The sequence below is a fragment of the Rattus norvegicus genome, chromosome 4 (assembly GCF_021556685.1).
Source record: "Rattus norvegicus strain SHRSP/BbbUtx chromosome 4, alternate assembly SHRSP_T2T, whole genome shotgun sequence".
Classification (NCBI taxonomy): domain Eukaryota; kingdom Metazoa; phylum Chordata; class Mammalia; order Rodentia; family Muridae; genus Rattus; species Rattus norvegicus.
Window position 1 is genome coordinate 81668317 of NC_141537.1, and position 14299 is coordinate 81682615.

General features: G+C 45.3%; 1 protein-coding gene across 6 annotated transcripts in view; it reads left to right on the forward strand.

The window, feature by feature from the left end:
* The window catches only part of Snx10 (sorting nexin 10), a 66975-nt gene extending 53403 nt beyond the window's left edge, over positions 1–13572 (forward strand). For 5 of the 6 annotated variants that reach the window (XM_087656586.1, XM_087656589.1, XM_087656584.1 and 2 more), the window contains exons 4-7: positions 2949–3049; positions 3418–3516; positions 11021–11233; positions 11687–13572. In XM_087656586.1, coding sequence (XP_087512712.1) covers positions 2949–3049; positions 3418–3516; positions 11021–11233; positions 11687–11768 — 495 coding nt within the window. In that variant the 3' untranslated portion in view covers positions 11769–13572. 6 annotated transcript variants of the gene reach the window in all.
* The last annotated feature ends 727 nt before the right edge of the window (positions 13573–14299 follow it).

Sequence of the window (14299 nt, forward strand, 5' to 3'; positions counted from 1 at the left end):
CTCAGGAGCACACACACACACTCAGGAGCACACACACACTCTCAGGAGCACACACATACACTCAGGAGCACACACACACTCAGGAGCACACACACACTCAGGAGCACACACACACACACTCAGGAGCACACACACACTCAGGAGCACACACACACACTCAGGAGCACACACACACTCAGGAGCACACACACACTCAGGAGCACACACACACTCAGGAACACACACACACTCAGGAGCACACACACACTCAGGAGCACACACACACTCAGGAGCACACACACACTCAGGAGCACACACACACTCAGGAGCACACACACACTCTCAGGAGCACACACACACTCAGGAGCACACACACACTCAGGAGCACACACACACACACTCAGGAACACACACACACTCAGGAACACACACACACTCTCAGGAGCACACACACACTCAGGAGCACACACACACACTCAGGAGCACACACACACTCAGGAACACACACACACTCAGGAGCACACACACATGAAATTAAATAAGTATTTTTTTTTTTTAAGGAATAGACATTTGAATCGGATGTGGGGGTGCACACCTATGATCCCAGCACGTTTCGGGTAGAGGCAGGAGGATCAGAAGTTCAAGGTGATTCTCAGCTGTAGAGTGAATTTGAGGCCAGCTTGGTGTATATGAGACCCTGACTCAGTCCTTTTACCCCTCCCCGCCCAATGGAATGGGGGGAGGGGTGGGGATAAAAGAAGCATTTGAACTGAAATTAAAAATTTTAAATTATTTTAATGATTTAATTGCTTGTAAGAATGTCTGTGGGCCTCATCACATACTTCAGGGCATCACGACATTTGATTATTTCCAGGAGATAATCAAATATAGATTATGCGGTGCTGATTGTATGATATGAATTCAGAAACCTGCACATATGAATAAAAATGCTATAATAAAACTCACTATCATGTATTAATCTAAAATGGTTAAATACCATTATCTCTTTCCCTCCAAATTCCATGTCACTTTGATAATTACTTCTGTGTCATGGTGCCTCTCTGAAGTTAATACTTGGTTGACAGTAGTAAGTCTCTAGGCTTGATGGGTGGCCGAAACAAGCATGTGGGACTGCGCCAGTCGGTGTAGACCTGTTCCCGTGGTAGAGTTGAAAGCATACCTGAGGCTTTTGGCTAACCCTAGTTAGCTCTGAGGGCATCAGCTGGGGGTCCATTCACTCAAGTGAACCAGCCGACTTTGGAATGTCCATGTTTACTCGGGCTATAAACCAGTAATGATAGAGCTGGTTGGCCCTTCAAGTATCTTCCCCTCACTCTGTCCTCTGATTGAGGGACTCACAGATGCACCTTATGCTGATATCAGTATCAGGTGGGTGTTTGTTACCGACACCCATGACTGGGCTGGGAAACTGGACTTAAATGGGTGGGTCCAGCCTACACTGGCAATGTAAGAAGTCCCTGCGGTGGCCTGGTTCTCTCTGAGGAGAGGATACTGAGAGGATGGACCTTATTAGGGCGGTCACTCTGGTGTAACAAAGCCTGCTGCCTTGGTCCCCGAGGAGTGCTTTAGTCAGGCAGTGCTGCCCTTTGAAGTTGTCCCTCAGAATTCATGATGCCTTAGGCATCTCTGGTAGGCTTTGCTTCTGTGCCTGCGTAAGTGGCTGGGTGCAGTGCTGTGGCCTTTGCAGGTGACTCTCTTAGACCTGCTGTGCCCTGGAACTTTGCCCTGTGTTTCATGGGGACAGCTCATGAACAAAATGTACAGGGTCATTTAGATTTCCAAGAAAACAGCCGAGCTTCATGGGCAGGATAGTTTTTGAAATCATGAAGATCTTAGTAGCAGAAGTTAATTTTCTCATTAAGTAAGGTAATGATTACGAAGTGGACTTTTGTTTAAACATATAAAAGAGTGTGTTTGTTGTTGTTTGTTTGTTTTGTAGGGGTGGGTGAGATTTTACTCTGTAGCCCAGACTGCCTGGAATTCACCCCGTAGCCCAAACTGGCCCCAAACAAGTGGCAATCCCCCTGTCCCAACCTCTCTGGCTCCTTGGTTAGAGGTGTGAGCCACCATGCCCAGCTGAGTTGGCCTTGGGTTTTGAATCTAGTAGACACAGGTGTTGTCAGCTGTGTGTTTGCCCAGAGGAGCGACATCATGTCTTAGCTTAGGCTGGGGACTTGCACCCGTTTGTTCCCCAAGTCCATCTCAGGGCAGCTACAGGGAAGCCGACAGCTGGTGACTAAGGGTGGCAGCCGTACTTGCCAGGTGCTGATGCCGTCCCTGGAGGAGAATCGGGGCTCACATTCATACCTGTCGTGGGCACTGACGCTGAGTCCCACCACTGCGTTCCTGACTTAGGTCGCTCTACCCTCCCGTTGGCTAGTAGTGTGGGGGGAAAATGTTGTCTGGGTGAGCAGTGACTTGAGGAATCCCAGGCATGGGTGGCGTCCATGCTGAGATGCAGATGTCTGTGATGCTTTGTGTGGGGCTGTGGGAAGTCAATTCTGATCTACAAACACGTCGGGATGGTGTTAAAAGTGCAACGATGCACCCAGGCCTTGTGCATTTTAGGGTCTCTGTGTGTTTATCGAGATGTGGGATCCAGGCTGGATTTGAACTCAGTCCTCCTGCCTCAGCCGTCTGAGTCTGAGATGACCCACTGGAGTTCTCCTTAATGACCCATCTTTGGAAACAATGCTTGTAGTTAGGAGAGCACTGGTCAGGGGCGGGCCATGCCCATTCAGGGCTAACACTGCTCATTCATGGCATGGCGGCTTCTTCGGGTCTGAGACGGATGGGCTGCAGGTAAGATTTTGCAGTGCACACACAAATGCACACATTTCATGGCTCGCCTGCCGCTGAGAGTGCCGGTTCCATCGCAAGTTTTATGTATATAATAAGAACGTGCTTTTCCCCTCAGGTGCGGCTCACGTTCTTCTGTCTCTTTACAGACGAATAGCATGTGTTTTACGATGAAGACGTCTTGCGTACGAAGAAGGTATAGAGAGTTCGTGTGGCTGAGGCAGAGACTCCAAAGCAACGCATTGCTGGTGTAAGTGACCTACGGCCTGAATTACGGGGTCACAGTCTGAATCCGGCCGACGCCGGCTAGCTCTAAAGTCGATAGCGTTAAGGTGCATGAGGAAGAGTAGGGCCCAGGCCTGCTTCCTCTGGTTAGTTCTGGGCCTTCTGCATCTGACTCTAACATCCATCTCCTTGCCAGCCTTGAAGGATATTAATCATGAATGGCCCCAGAGGAGTTTAAAGACAGATTTCCCTTTAAATTAATATTATACAACAACAATTAGGTGATAGCTGTGTGACGATTATTACCACGCACGGCAGGCCTTCACTTTGAGGGATGCCTGTGGCTAAGTCACCGTGATTTGGTGATTGACTTTTTTTTTCTTTTCTTGTCAGACAATTACCAGAACTTCCATCTAAAAACCTATTTTTCAACATGAACAATCGCCAGCATGTCGACCAGCGCCGCCAGGGCTTGGAAGATTTCCTCAGAAAGTAAGTAAGGGTCTGCACCAGGCTAGGGATGAGGGCAGAGGAGCCTGTGTGGGCGATTACAGCTCTGAAATTCTGCAGGCCTGCTGGCCACTACATTCATATCCTGTATTAGAGCGCCATCTTGTGGCTGGCATTGAACGGTACAGATGTGAACAGAGTCTGCAAACAATGGACGTCAGAATCAGAGAACAAACACATGGTCTCTTAAGAGTAAAGCACGTACAGTTTACGCTTTTAATGGAAGCACTCGTGAGGTTGAGGCAGGAGGATTTTTGTGAATTTGAGGCCAACCCAGGCTTTGCAGTGAGTTCCAGCCAGTCCTTGTCAAACAAATACAACGAATACCCCAAAACAACAGCTGACCCAAAGCAAACAGCAGCAAAGGAGTGTGGCCAACTTTTCCCAGGAGATAAGTGTGCCTTGTATTTACAAGAAGCACTTCTCTAAAACTGGCTTTAGGTACAGCAGCCAGGACAGACAGACCGAAACAGCCTTGAAGGCTCTGATGGCCTGGCTTAATTCATCCTTGCAGAGCCATTGGTCAAGTGCGCGTGCATCCGACTGATCTTAGGTTGACTCTGCGATGGGGCACACTTCCGCACTTCCATGGCAGCTGCCTTTAGTCCACGCCACTAGGACTTCCCATTGTCTCACCCCCTCCCTGCAGGGCCAGCATGGGAAGCCTGCCCCCCACTGATTTGCGGATTCTGAAGCTGGGCTGCTGGGGTTCAAATCCTGGATCTGCCACTTTAGTAGCTGGGAGTCAGGCAATCCTTTTCCTTTCTCTGGGCCTTTGTTGTCCTGTCTATAAAATGGGGATAATGTTAGCCTTTCCCCCATCAGGGTCGAGGCAGTAGAGTGGGCTAAGGGCTGCAGAGCACGTACAGCAACGTCTGACAATCTAGATTTCCAGTGTTGTTATTATTTTAGTCTCAGGGCTAAAACAGCTGTGAGCTTCGTTTTCCAGCTTTTAGATAAGGAGTCAGGCGAGTACCAGCGAGGGGCGGGGCCCCAACTGTCCATTCTTCTGGTGGCTTGGGATCTGAAATGATCTTCTTTTGAGTTCAGTGCATAGGACCATGAGCCGGTCTGAAGTAGCTGCATTCCCCCGTTTGGCTCGCTCATTAAGGGCCTGGGTATCAAGTGTGCACATGAATATTAATATGTGTTTCTATGAGATTGGCACGGTGCCTTTCCTTCCAGGAGGTCCCTGGGATGCACAAAAAGCTGGAGCTGAAGCACTGAGGGAGGGCAGGGAAGACTGACACTAGAGTGATCCTGTGGAAAGAGCCCTGAGGAACTGTTAGATGAGCTAAGGCCTCTGAGAACATCACAGCAGGATCCAGTGTAGTGTCACAGATGTGACAGAACAAAGCGCTGGTCAAGACTTTCACCATTTTCCCATTAGGGACAACTCTGGTATTATTATTATTATTATTATTATTATTATTATTATTATTATTAAATGTATACTTATAGGTTTTAATAATAGTATATTATTTTTAAATGTAATTATTTTTATTTCACGCACATTCACGTTTGTCTGTGTGAAGGTGTCAGATTCTCCTAAAACTGGAGTTATAGGCATTTGCGAGCCACCATGTGGCTGCTGGGAATTGAACCCAGGTCCTCTGGGGGATCAGCCAGTGCTCTTAACCGCTGAGCCATCTCTCCAGCCTCGGAAAGCTCTGTTAATTGCGTTCTCTAAGGTGCCCAGGTGGCCGACGGCTTCTCTTTAAGATAGAGCTCATGTTTGCCGGGCAGCCTCCATTCCAGAAGCCACTCCATGGAAACTGCAGTCTGGCCTTGGGACCCAGGCAGGAGTTGGGGATCCCATAGCCCTGGCTAGCACTGGGGGTGGGCGTGGTGGGGGTGGGGGTGTGGGGAGTGTTGCAGTTTCAGGGACAGCCAGTGTCTGTGTTTATGTCACTGGTCACTCACTCCTCTCTTGCTGGCCTTTTAAAAACCTCACGCCATCCAGAATGGCCTCAAACCTGTGTGCTGATTCTGCTGCCTGCCCAGAGTGCTGGGACCACAGGTGTGCGCCACCAGGCCCAGCTTCCGGTTTGGGCTCCTGCAGTTTTTAAACACTGTACTCTCACAGCCCGTGTACCAGCATCTGCTCCGGTGGTGATCGTGCCACTGCAGAGGTGCTCTGTGCTGTGTACTGTTTAGCTGTTCTCCATTGGCTTTGTTTGACCCACGGCACAGACGAGAACATCCTGCTTCGAGAGCTCAAGGAACATGGGTCTAAATCGTCTCCCCTCAGCCCTGGCCCTTGATGTTTTCCGAGCTGTGGAACTCAGGTTCTTTTGCTGCCTGTGGTGTGGAGCGGCATAGCCAGTGTGGCGCTCTCCTGGCTGGAGTCGTGCTGCTCGGATAATTAACTGCTCGGAAAGCACGCGCTGACCTTTCACCCAACAGCTGTGTGCCAGGGATACAGGCACAGACGCAACGTAGAACAGAGCGCCTATAAATTATTCTCCCCTAGAAGCTCCCTCTTTCGTTTGGGAGCTCTTGGTGCTGTGTCTGAATTAGTTACCTCTGATCTGGGAGCTGGAGGGATGGCTCAGTAGGTCAGAGCCCGCACTGATCTTCCAGAGGACCCAGGTTCAGTTCCCAGCTCCCATGTGGCAGCGCTCAACCCTCTGAGACTCTAGTTCCGAGGGACTCAGAGGCCACGTCCAGCCTCCTTGGGCACGTGGCATGAATAGGGTGCCCATACATACATATAGGATAAACACACATGAAGTGAAAGTAAAGAAATTAAAAAACATCGGGGACGGGGAGAGGGGGCTGGAGGGATGGCTCAGTGGTTAGGAGCACTGACTGCTCTTCCAGAGGTCCTGAGTTCAAATCCCAGCAACCACATGGTGGCTCACAACCATCTGTAATGAGATCTGATGCCCTCTTCTGGTGTCTGGAGATAGCTACAGTGTACACATAGATAATAAATAAATAAATCTTAAAGAAAAAATTTGGATATCATTGTCATCTTAGGATCAAACCACGGAGCAGACAGCTTTCTTACGATATTCTTTTTTTTTTTTTTTTCCTTTTTTTCGGAGCTGGGGACCGAACCCAGGGCCTTGTGCTTGCTAGGCAAGCGCTCTACCACTGAGCTAAATCCCCAACCCCTGGAATCAATAATATTAAAGAGGACATATGCCAGTTACGGGCTATAATAAGCACATATTTAAATTTGGTTTTTATGTAAATTTTTGAGTTGTTAAAATTCCATGAACGAAGAAATCTCTCTGCATATGTATGCATGTATAATGTAAGATGAAGAGTCCATTGTAAGGTCATTTGTGTAATAATATATACTTAATGTAAGCACAGTGCGTATTCAGGTCGATGCCTGTGGAGGGATCGGAGACTTGTTTCTCTGATTGGCTGTCAGAGAAGATCATGCGTTTGATCTTGTCCAGGCTTGGAGCTGCAGATGCACTGTCTCTGCACCAGCTTTGGCTGGTGCGGTTGCCTCAGCTGCACGAACTGCAGAGAGGGCAGAGGTCATGTGATCATAAACACTGCTGCGTTTATGATCAGCAGAGTGGCCACTGCCAGCTGAACCGGTCACCATGACTGAATTTCTAGTCATTCATTGTCCCTTGTGACTGTCATTTTCCTTTTTTGTATTCGTTCTCCTAATTATAAACTGCAAGCTCTTATAATAGCAACAGAGATGTAAGGCTATAGATGAGAGTTATAAGCTCGTACGTCTCCTACTGTGATGGAAGCCCTACTGATTCCTTAGGTGTAATTGCTATGAACGGGAGCCAACTTTTCTGTATAGAATGCATCCCGGTGATAGCATACCAGCCCTGCCGTTAGACTCTGGTTTTACGTGATTTTTATTCATTTTTGTTGTTGTTTTAGGACAGCCCAGGCTGACCTTGAACTGCCTATGTCATGATGACCCCGAATTCTGATTTTCCTGCTTCTACCACTCAAATGCTGTGCCACCATGATCGACTCTGGTGGGAAAGTTTGTTTTTGTTTTTGTTTTTGTTTTTAAACAAAAGACACATACATATGAGAATGCACAGGGATACGCACAGAGAGACATCCTCACAACACACACACACACACACACACACGCGCACACGCACACACACACACACACAATTTGTTTTATAAATCTTTATGTTCAGTAGAGGGCACCACAGCATAGATTATGAATTTCTTTGAATGAAAATTTGGAGGTTTAAATTCTCTCTCTCTCGGTGAGAAGTTAAATAGGCTGAGATAACTTTTCTTTTCTCAACATCCAACCACTCTATACAGATGCGTGTAGGGAGCATCGTATGGACAGAGATCAGTAGGTCAGGGCATCCGTAGAGTTAAATGATTTTGTGAGTCATACTGTTCTTCCACTGAACCACTATACAATATGCTTAGTAAAATCCCATTAAGGAAAAGTAGGCTTCACTATGTCCAGTGCAGAGGAACAGCAGGCCTTGTTTCATTTAGCATAGTTACCATGGGGTGGGGGGCAACTTTTGACTTGCACTGTAAATATATTTCCAGAAATTCCTTTAAAACTCTGTAGGCTGATTTGTGAAACTCCTGCTATAAAGGCTTTAAATTAATTTTATTTATTTATTTATTTGTTGTTTGTTTGTTTGTTTATTTAGAGATGGTCTTAATATGTAGGCCCAGTTGTCCTAGAACTCACTTATGTAGACCAGGCTGGCCTTGAACTCACAGAACTCTGCCTGCCTCTGCCTCCTAAGTGGTGGGTTTAAAGGCGTGAGCCACCATATCCAGCATGTGCATTTATTGTTATGGAGGCTTCTATCAACTATGGTTTATTGATTGTTTTACCAAGTACTCTTTATAGTAGCTTGAAGTTGATTTTCTACTGTTAGGTTTTTGGGGAAAATGTGGCACACGTAGGAGTACAAAGAACAAAGGCTCTTTCTTCTGCCGTGGGCGCACCGCTGGCACAGCAGGTGTCCCTCGGAGGAGGCCCCAGTGCCCTCCAGTCCTCCCAAAGGTCACATTTTTAAAATTAAAAAAATTATTGTTGTTGTCATTGCTATTTGAGATGGTCTCACGGTGTTCTGGAATTTGATTTTCCTGCCTCAGCTTCCCAAGAGCCACGATTAGAGGTGAGCACCACCACTCTGGACTCTTAAGATTTTACATTTTACATTGTAAACTATCTGACCGCAAAACGAAAACATGAATATGTCCTAGAGTGGTTTTTTTCTTTTGTTTCTTTCAAATTCATACCCGTGCAGACCTGGTGGCCTAAGCTTAGCCACCGAGACGGAAGAATTAAAAAAATAACGCCGTGCTCGGCAGGCAAGCTGGTTTTGCGCTCTCTCTGGGCCCTGTGAATGTGAGGATTCAGGCTGGCCATCCGGAATACTTCTTTCTTCCCCTGGCTTCCTGTGGAACTGGGTGACCTGTTCTCCCGCTTCTTCCTCCCATGTCCTCCAGGTGGCAGTAGTCAGCAGAAAACTGGGACCCGAGGAGCCTAATGTACAGTCAAATTGGAAATTGAATTATAGCGGAGGGAAAGGGACAGTAGCCTTGAGGTCTCCATCAGCCTGGACTCTGATCACTTTTGTTTGCGGTACCCATGTGTTAGGTACCCAGCGAGTTAATAACAGCACGTGAGCCATTCGAGGCTCAGCAGAATTGCTTTAGACGTGGAATAAAGCTGAAATGAATTTGTGTCCAATATTGTTGCCATTAGCGTACATTACTTCTGTGCTGCAATGCCTCAAACCATCTAAAATCAATTTTAAAGATCACCCATTATTTTATAGAGAAAATAAAACACATTTCCAACAGAAACAAAGCCGTATGTACAGTCCTATGAGCAGCCACTTGTCCTGTGGCTGGTGGGTAGCTCCCCACAGGAGGCCACAGGAAACGCTCAGCTCAGACGTCACAGCGGGGCCAAGTTCGAATCAAGGGCTCGTTGCTGTAAAACTCTCTCCTAATTTGAACTATGTAGGGCATGAATGGGAAGCATTTGTACATGGGGAAGACAGATTTTAGTGCACAGGCTTTTACAGTGTGGCAGACGCACCTTTGTCGTGCAGCAGGGCCGTCTTCTGGGAGAACCAGGGCACAGGACACATAGAGTTGAACGCTTAGATTCTTTGCCTGAGATTTTCTCTTTGCAAAGTGCAATACTATTGCTTTTGTTCTTGATGAAGCACCCCTTTCCCCTCAAATTACTTCATAAGTCTGTTGAGGCAAAGGGAATGGCTGGATTTCGCATGTTTGTAGACATCTGCCTTCTTGAGGAAATAACTGTGTTCTCTGGAAGAGAAGGATGTGGTGTTGTGATGTGTTTGGTATTTAGCAAAGCTGCTGTGATGACCAGAGGAGAATCGCTTTCCTAGTAACGTGTTTAAACATGCAGGATACAAGGCAAGGTTCCTCTGGCCTGAAATGATATGATCTGGTTTTCATAGTCTCTGTATGAACAAATCCCACGTCAGGCAAAATGACCTGTGGGCTGTTGTGTCCTGCCTTTACTTCGACCGCTGTGGCTCCAGAATCTCTTGCAATATCACCACTGAACTGTTAACAGAGACTTAAGTATTATATATCAAAAAAAATGTTTGCTAAAAGGATGTGAAGCCAGTTTTCACTGGAGTGTGACGGGACCCTTTGACCTGATTTCTTATTCTGTAACACTCCACAAAAACACACCCGCAGCCGACGATACGGATTTGACCACGCCAGAGTCCCGTTGGCAGGGTTTGTTTTTAGTCCTCCATCTGGTCCTGATGCCTTAGTCGAAATGTGTGCTGTCTTTATAATAAGCTTCAGTCTGTCCTGCTGGATGACTAGTGTGTCCATAGCACCAACCTGGCCTACTTGGGAAAATGGCTTGGGATCAAGTTTACCTGCTTACTGTTTTGACAATAGCAAGACGCGTTGCTGCTGGCTGAAGATTTTATAGATGCTTCCAGTCAGCTTTAGGTATTGGGAAAGCCACCTCAAAGGAGCCCTTGTCAGTCTGTACTTCTGTGGACCGTGCACCAGGAAAGGTTTAAAGTGTGCAATGTGCTGAGGAGTGTACTGGACTTTTCGTATAATTTTAATGGTAGAGGAAGTTTTGGTGTTTCGTGACAGCTTGTCCAATAAAGACTGCCGTACTGATGTGCTATTAGCCATGAATTTTTAAGAGTAGAATAAATTTCTATAACCATATAAGCAAAATATTCCTATAACTAATCCACATGGTCTTAACAGATGGTCATACTGAAGAAATGTCCTTGAAGTTATTCTTTTAACAGATGTTCTCAACCATTAGCTTTCTGTTTTTACTCACCTAAGATTCCAAATAATTGAGTAAAAGTTAGCACATGGCTTTCATCCCGTCGGCGGGCAGAGCCCAGCTTCGGGGCAAAGTTCTCCTAGTGAAGAGGTCAGTAACACAGTTTGTGAGGCTTGCCTGCCTTCTGCCCGATCTCTGCCCACGCCTGACCACTGGTTATTTTTTTTTCCTTTTTTTTTTCTTTTTGCACAGAGTCCTGCAGAATGCACTCTTGCTTTCCGATAGCAGCCTGCACCTCTTCCTGCAGAGCCATCTGAACTCCGAGGACATTGAAGCATGTGTTTCTGGGCAGACCAAGTACTCGGTAGAAGAGGCAATTCACAAGTTTGCCTTGATGAACAGACGGTTCCCCGAAGAAGAAGAGGAAGGCAAGAAAGACACCGACGTGGAGTATGATTCAGAAAGGTACTCCTTGGCGCTTTGATGTAACAGACACATTTATATAACACATGGTGCCTATGTGCACGCACATATATATATGGACACATTTTGCCTTTTGTTGATGTAATAGTAAGATAATGAAAAAATTAATTGACTGAGATTTTATTGAGCTGTGACAGCTCATCATAGTGGTCTTCACACACACCTCCACACTGAATTAATGAATGCAGCAGAAATTCAATTATCTGCATTCTGATTATGTGACTTTCATTTAGTCAGACTTGAATTATTCGCGTTTAAATTATCTAGCTAAAAAAAATATCCAACTGCACTCCAAATGGCTAATTAAAAGTCCAAATTTCCTGTCTCTCTTTGTGACTGGAGATAATTAAAGTTCCCCTCTGTTACTCAGGCTTTGAGTGTGTTGTGAAAACCAATTTCCTCTTTTTATTATTTTCTCCCTCTCTTCTTTTCCAGTTCATCCTCTGGGCTTGGACACAGTAGTGATGACAGCAGCTCTCATGGATGTAAAACGAGCCCGGCTCTGCAGGAGTCCTGAGAAGGAACTCTAGGGCTACCACCTTAGGAACGAAAATTGTGCCCAGCCAGAAAGAACGCTTGCTCATAATAGATTCTTACCTAATGCCACTGTCAGTATCCTAGGTGGTTAAATTCTTAGAGTGGTGGGTTATTAGTAGTAGTAGTTTTATGTTGTCTAATTCTAGCCAAGCTTCTGTATGAAGCTGTAAGGTCTGTGAATGCCGTACAAACCTTTATTGCTAGTACTTGTAAATATGATCCTGCTCTCAAGTGAAATGAGTTATGTGCTCTATATATTATACAGTTGGTCTTAACTGCACTTTAAAGAGCTAGGTGTATTAGTAGCATTTAAAGCCCAGACAGAGCCTCCTTGCTGTATCAATGAGGAAGTTACTGTAACAGTGTGACTGGAGTCAGAGTACGGAGTCACGGCACAGGAGACTGCTTCTCTGACTCGTGGCTCTTGCTTTGTGGGGACTTCTTCTCTGGAAAATACTTTGCCTTCAGGTATTCGATTGAAATATTTAAGAGTATTTAAGCTTCCCAGCATATCGCATCATGTGTAAATGGGAAAATACGTCTTACAAATAGAGATGTACTGAAAAAAAAAATGTTTACATCTTAGGAGGGAGAGAAACAGAAGTCTTGGTAACTTTGCTTAAATTTGCCATACATAGATTTAGAAGTACATCCTCACTGCCCCAAATCAGCTTAAATAAACAAGGCTTCTGGCGACAAGTCATTTTTTTTTTTACCATTGTGCAATTAGAATCATAGCTTATGATTTATTTTCTGACATTTAAAATAAATGTACATTTTTAAAAAAAGGTCACCAGGTAACTTCCGTCAGGGGTGACTCCTTGCTGTTTCAGTTAGAAGAAGGTTTTTGTAATAGTTAATTTTACCCATAAATATTCCAATAGTCTCGGAGTGGAAGTTGGGTTGCTAATGTCAGAGCTCATGTTCATGATTTAGAAGCCTCCCTTTTTAATGTGTCTCCCAGAAGATTGGCTTAATTTGAATAAAATAGGTTTTGTTTTGTTTTTTGTTTTTTTTTCTCAAAGTGGCCCACAGATAAGATATCGTGGGTCCACCATGAGCTTCCAGTTTCAGACGAGACGGGGTTTTCCTGGACTAATTAGCCAAGTGCTCCCCAGAGTCTTCCCAGGTATCTCTGGGAGCCAGCAGAAGGAATTTTCACCTAAGTGGGATAACTTGTTGCTTTCAATGAATGACCCCCCCCCAACTCTCTCGGGTGCAAAAGCTGCTGCAAAAAGCAGCCATTTACTTGGGTACTTGAGAGTTACTGTATTAATAAAAAGTTATTGAATTGTCCTTTGAAATGCTCGTTACAGAGAACTGGTAAAAAAAGAAACAAACATTAAATTTGGAATAAGAATGACATCTTGGGGTTGGGGATTTAGCTCAGTGGTAGAGCGCTTGCCTAGCAAGTGCAAGGCCCTGGGTTCGGTCCCCAGCTCTGAAAAAAAGAAAAAAAAAAAAACAAAACTTCTGTAAATAGTTGGATTTAGGTCTCAGAGCCTGTTACCCATGTCCTCTAATAGTCATTATTTTAATGCGGAAAGAACATGGCTTATCAGCTGTATGTAAAGCTTCAGAGCAGCCCCACTCCTCAGCACTGTAGATGAATTCACGTCATTTATGTTTCACAGCGTTTTTGGAAAGCATAGCTTGTGACATCAGTTATATTACTTCTTGATGACTTCATGTAACCTTCGAAGTTAACGTGAAGCGATGCTTCATCTTTGCTCCGTAAACTCCAGTCACTGTTTTCACATTAAACATGAAAAAAAAAATCAAAACTTTGTTCGATTGCTTACTTTGCATAGGAGACGGTATCTCTGACTCTGACTTAAATTCTGTGTTTTGTTTTGTTTTTTTTACATTACCGGAAGTTCTGTGTTTTTTTACATTACCGGTCATTTCTTATTGAAGAGCTTTGGTAAGACTTGGTTTGATGCCCGCTGTAGTTGTATTTTGTTCTGCTTTGGCTGTCACAGCCACTGAGCGGGAGCACCGGCACGAGCCCTGGGGCCGAGCTAATTGAGATGAACTTCAGTTTCCAGTGGGCTTTGTTTCTCCTCTCCTGGCTGCAGCAAAACAAGTAGCTGAGCATGTAACATGTAACCAAGCAGACGATACATTTAGTGCTCTTTTAAATGGGAATTAAACTTTAGGAATCCTAATCCCAGATGCCTATGGTTTACACTCCGCAAAACTGGAGTTTTAAACTGGAGTGTTCTGCAAGTGTAGAGCTTAGCACCCGGAAGGTCAGGAGCTTCCTTTCAGAGTTGGCTTTGAGTAGCTGAAGGTGTCGGCCATGGAGGTCAACAACCTGTTACTTAAGACTTAAAGTCTCACTTGCTAGACAGTGATTTTAATCCTAGTTAAAATTTTCAGTTTAAAAAAAAAAAAAACCAACCCCCCCCCCAGGGTGGGGGAGGGACACCACAAATGTTTGTCTTTAACCATTTGCCATTCTTTAAGATACTAAATATATCTTGCCAGGGCCCTGCAGGTCTACTTCAA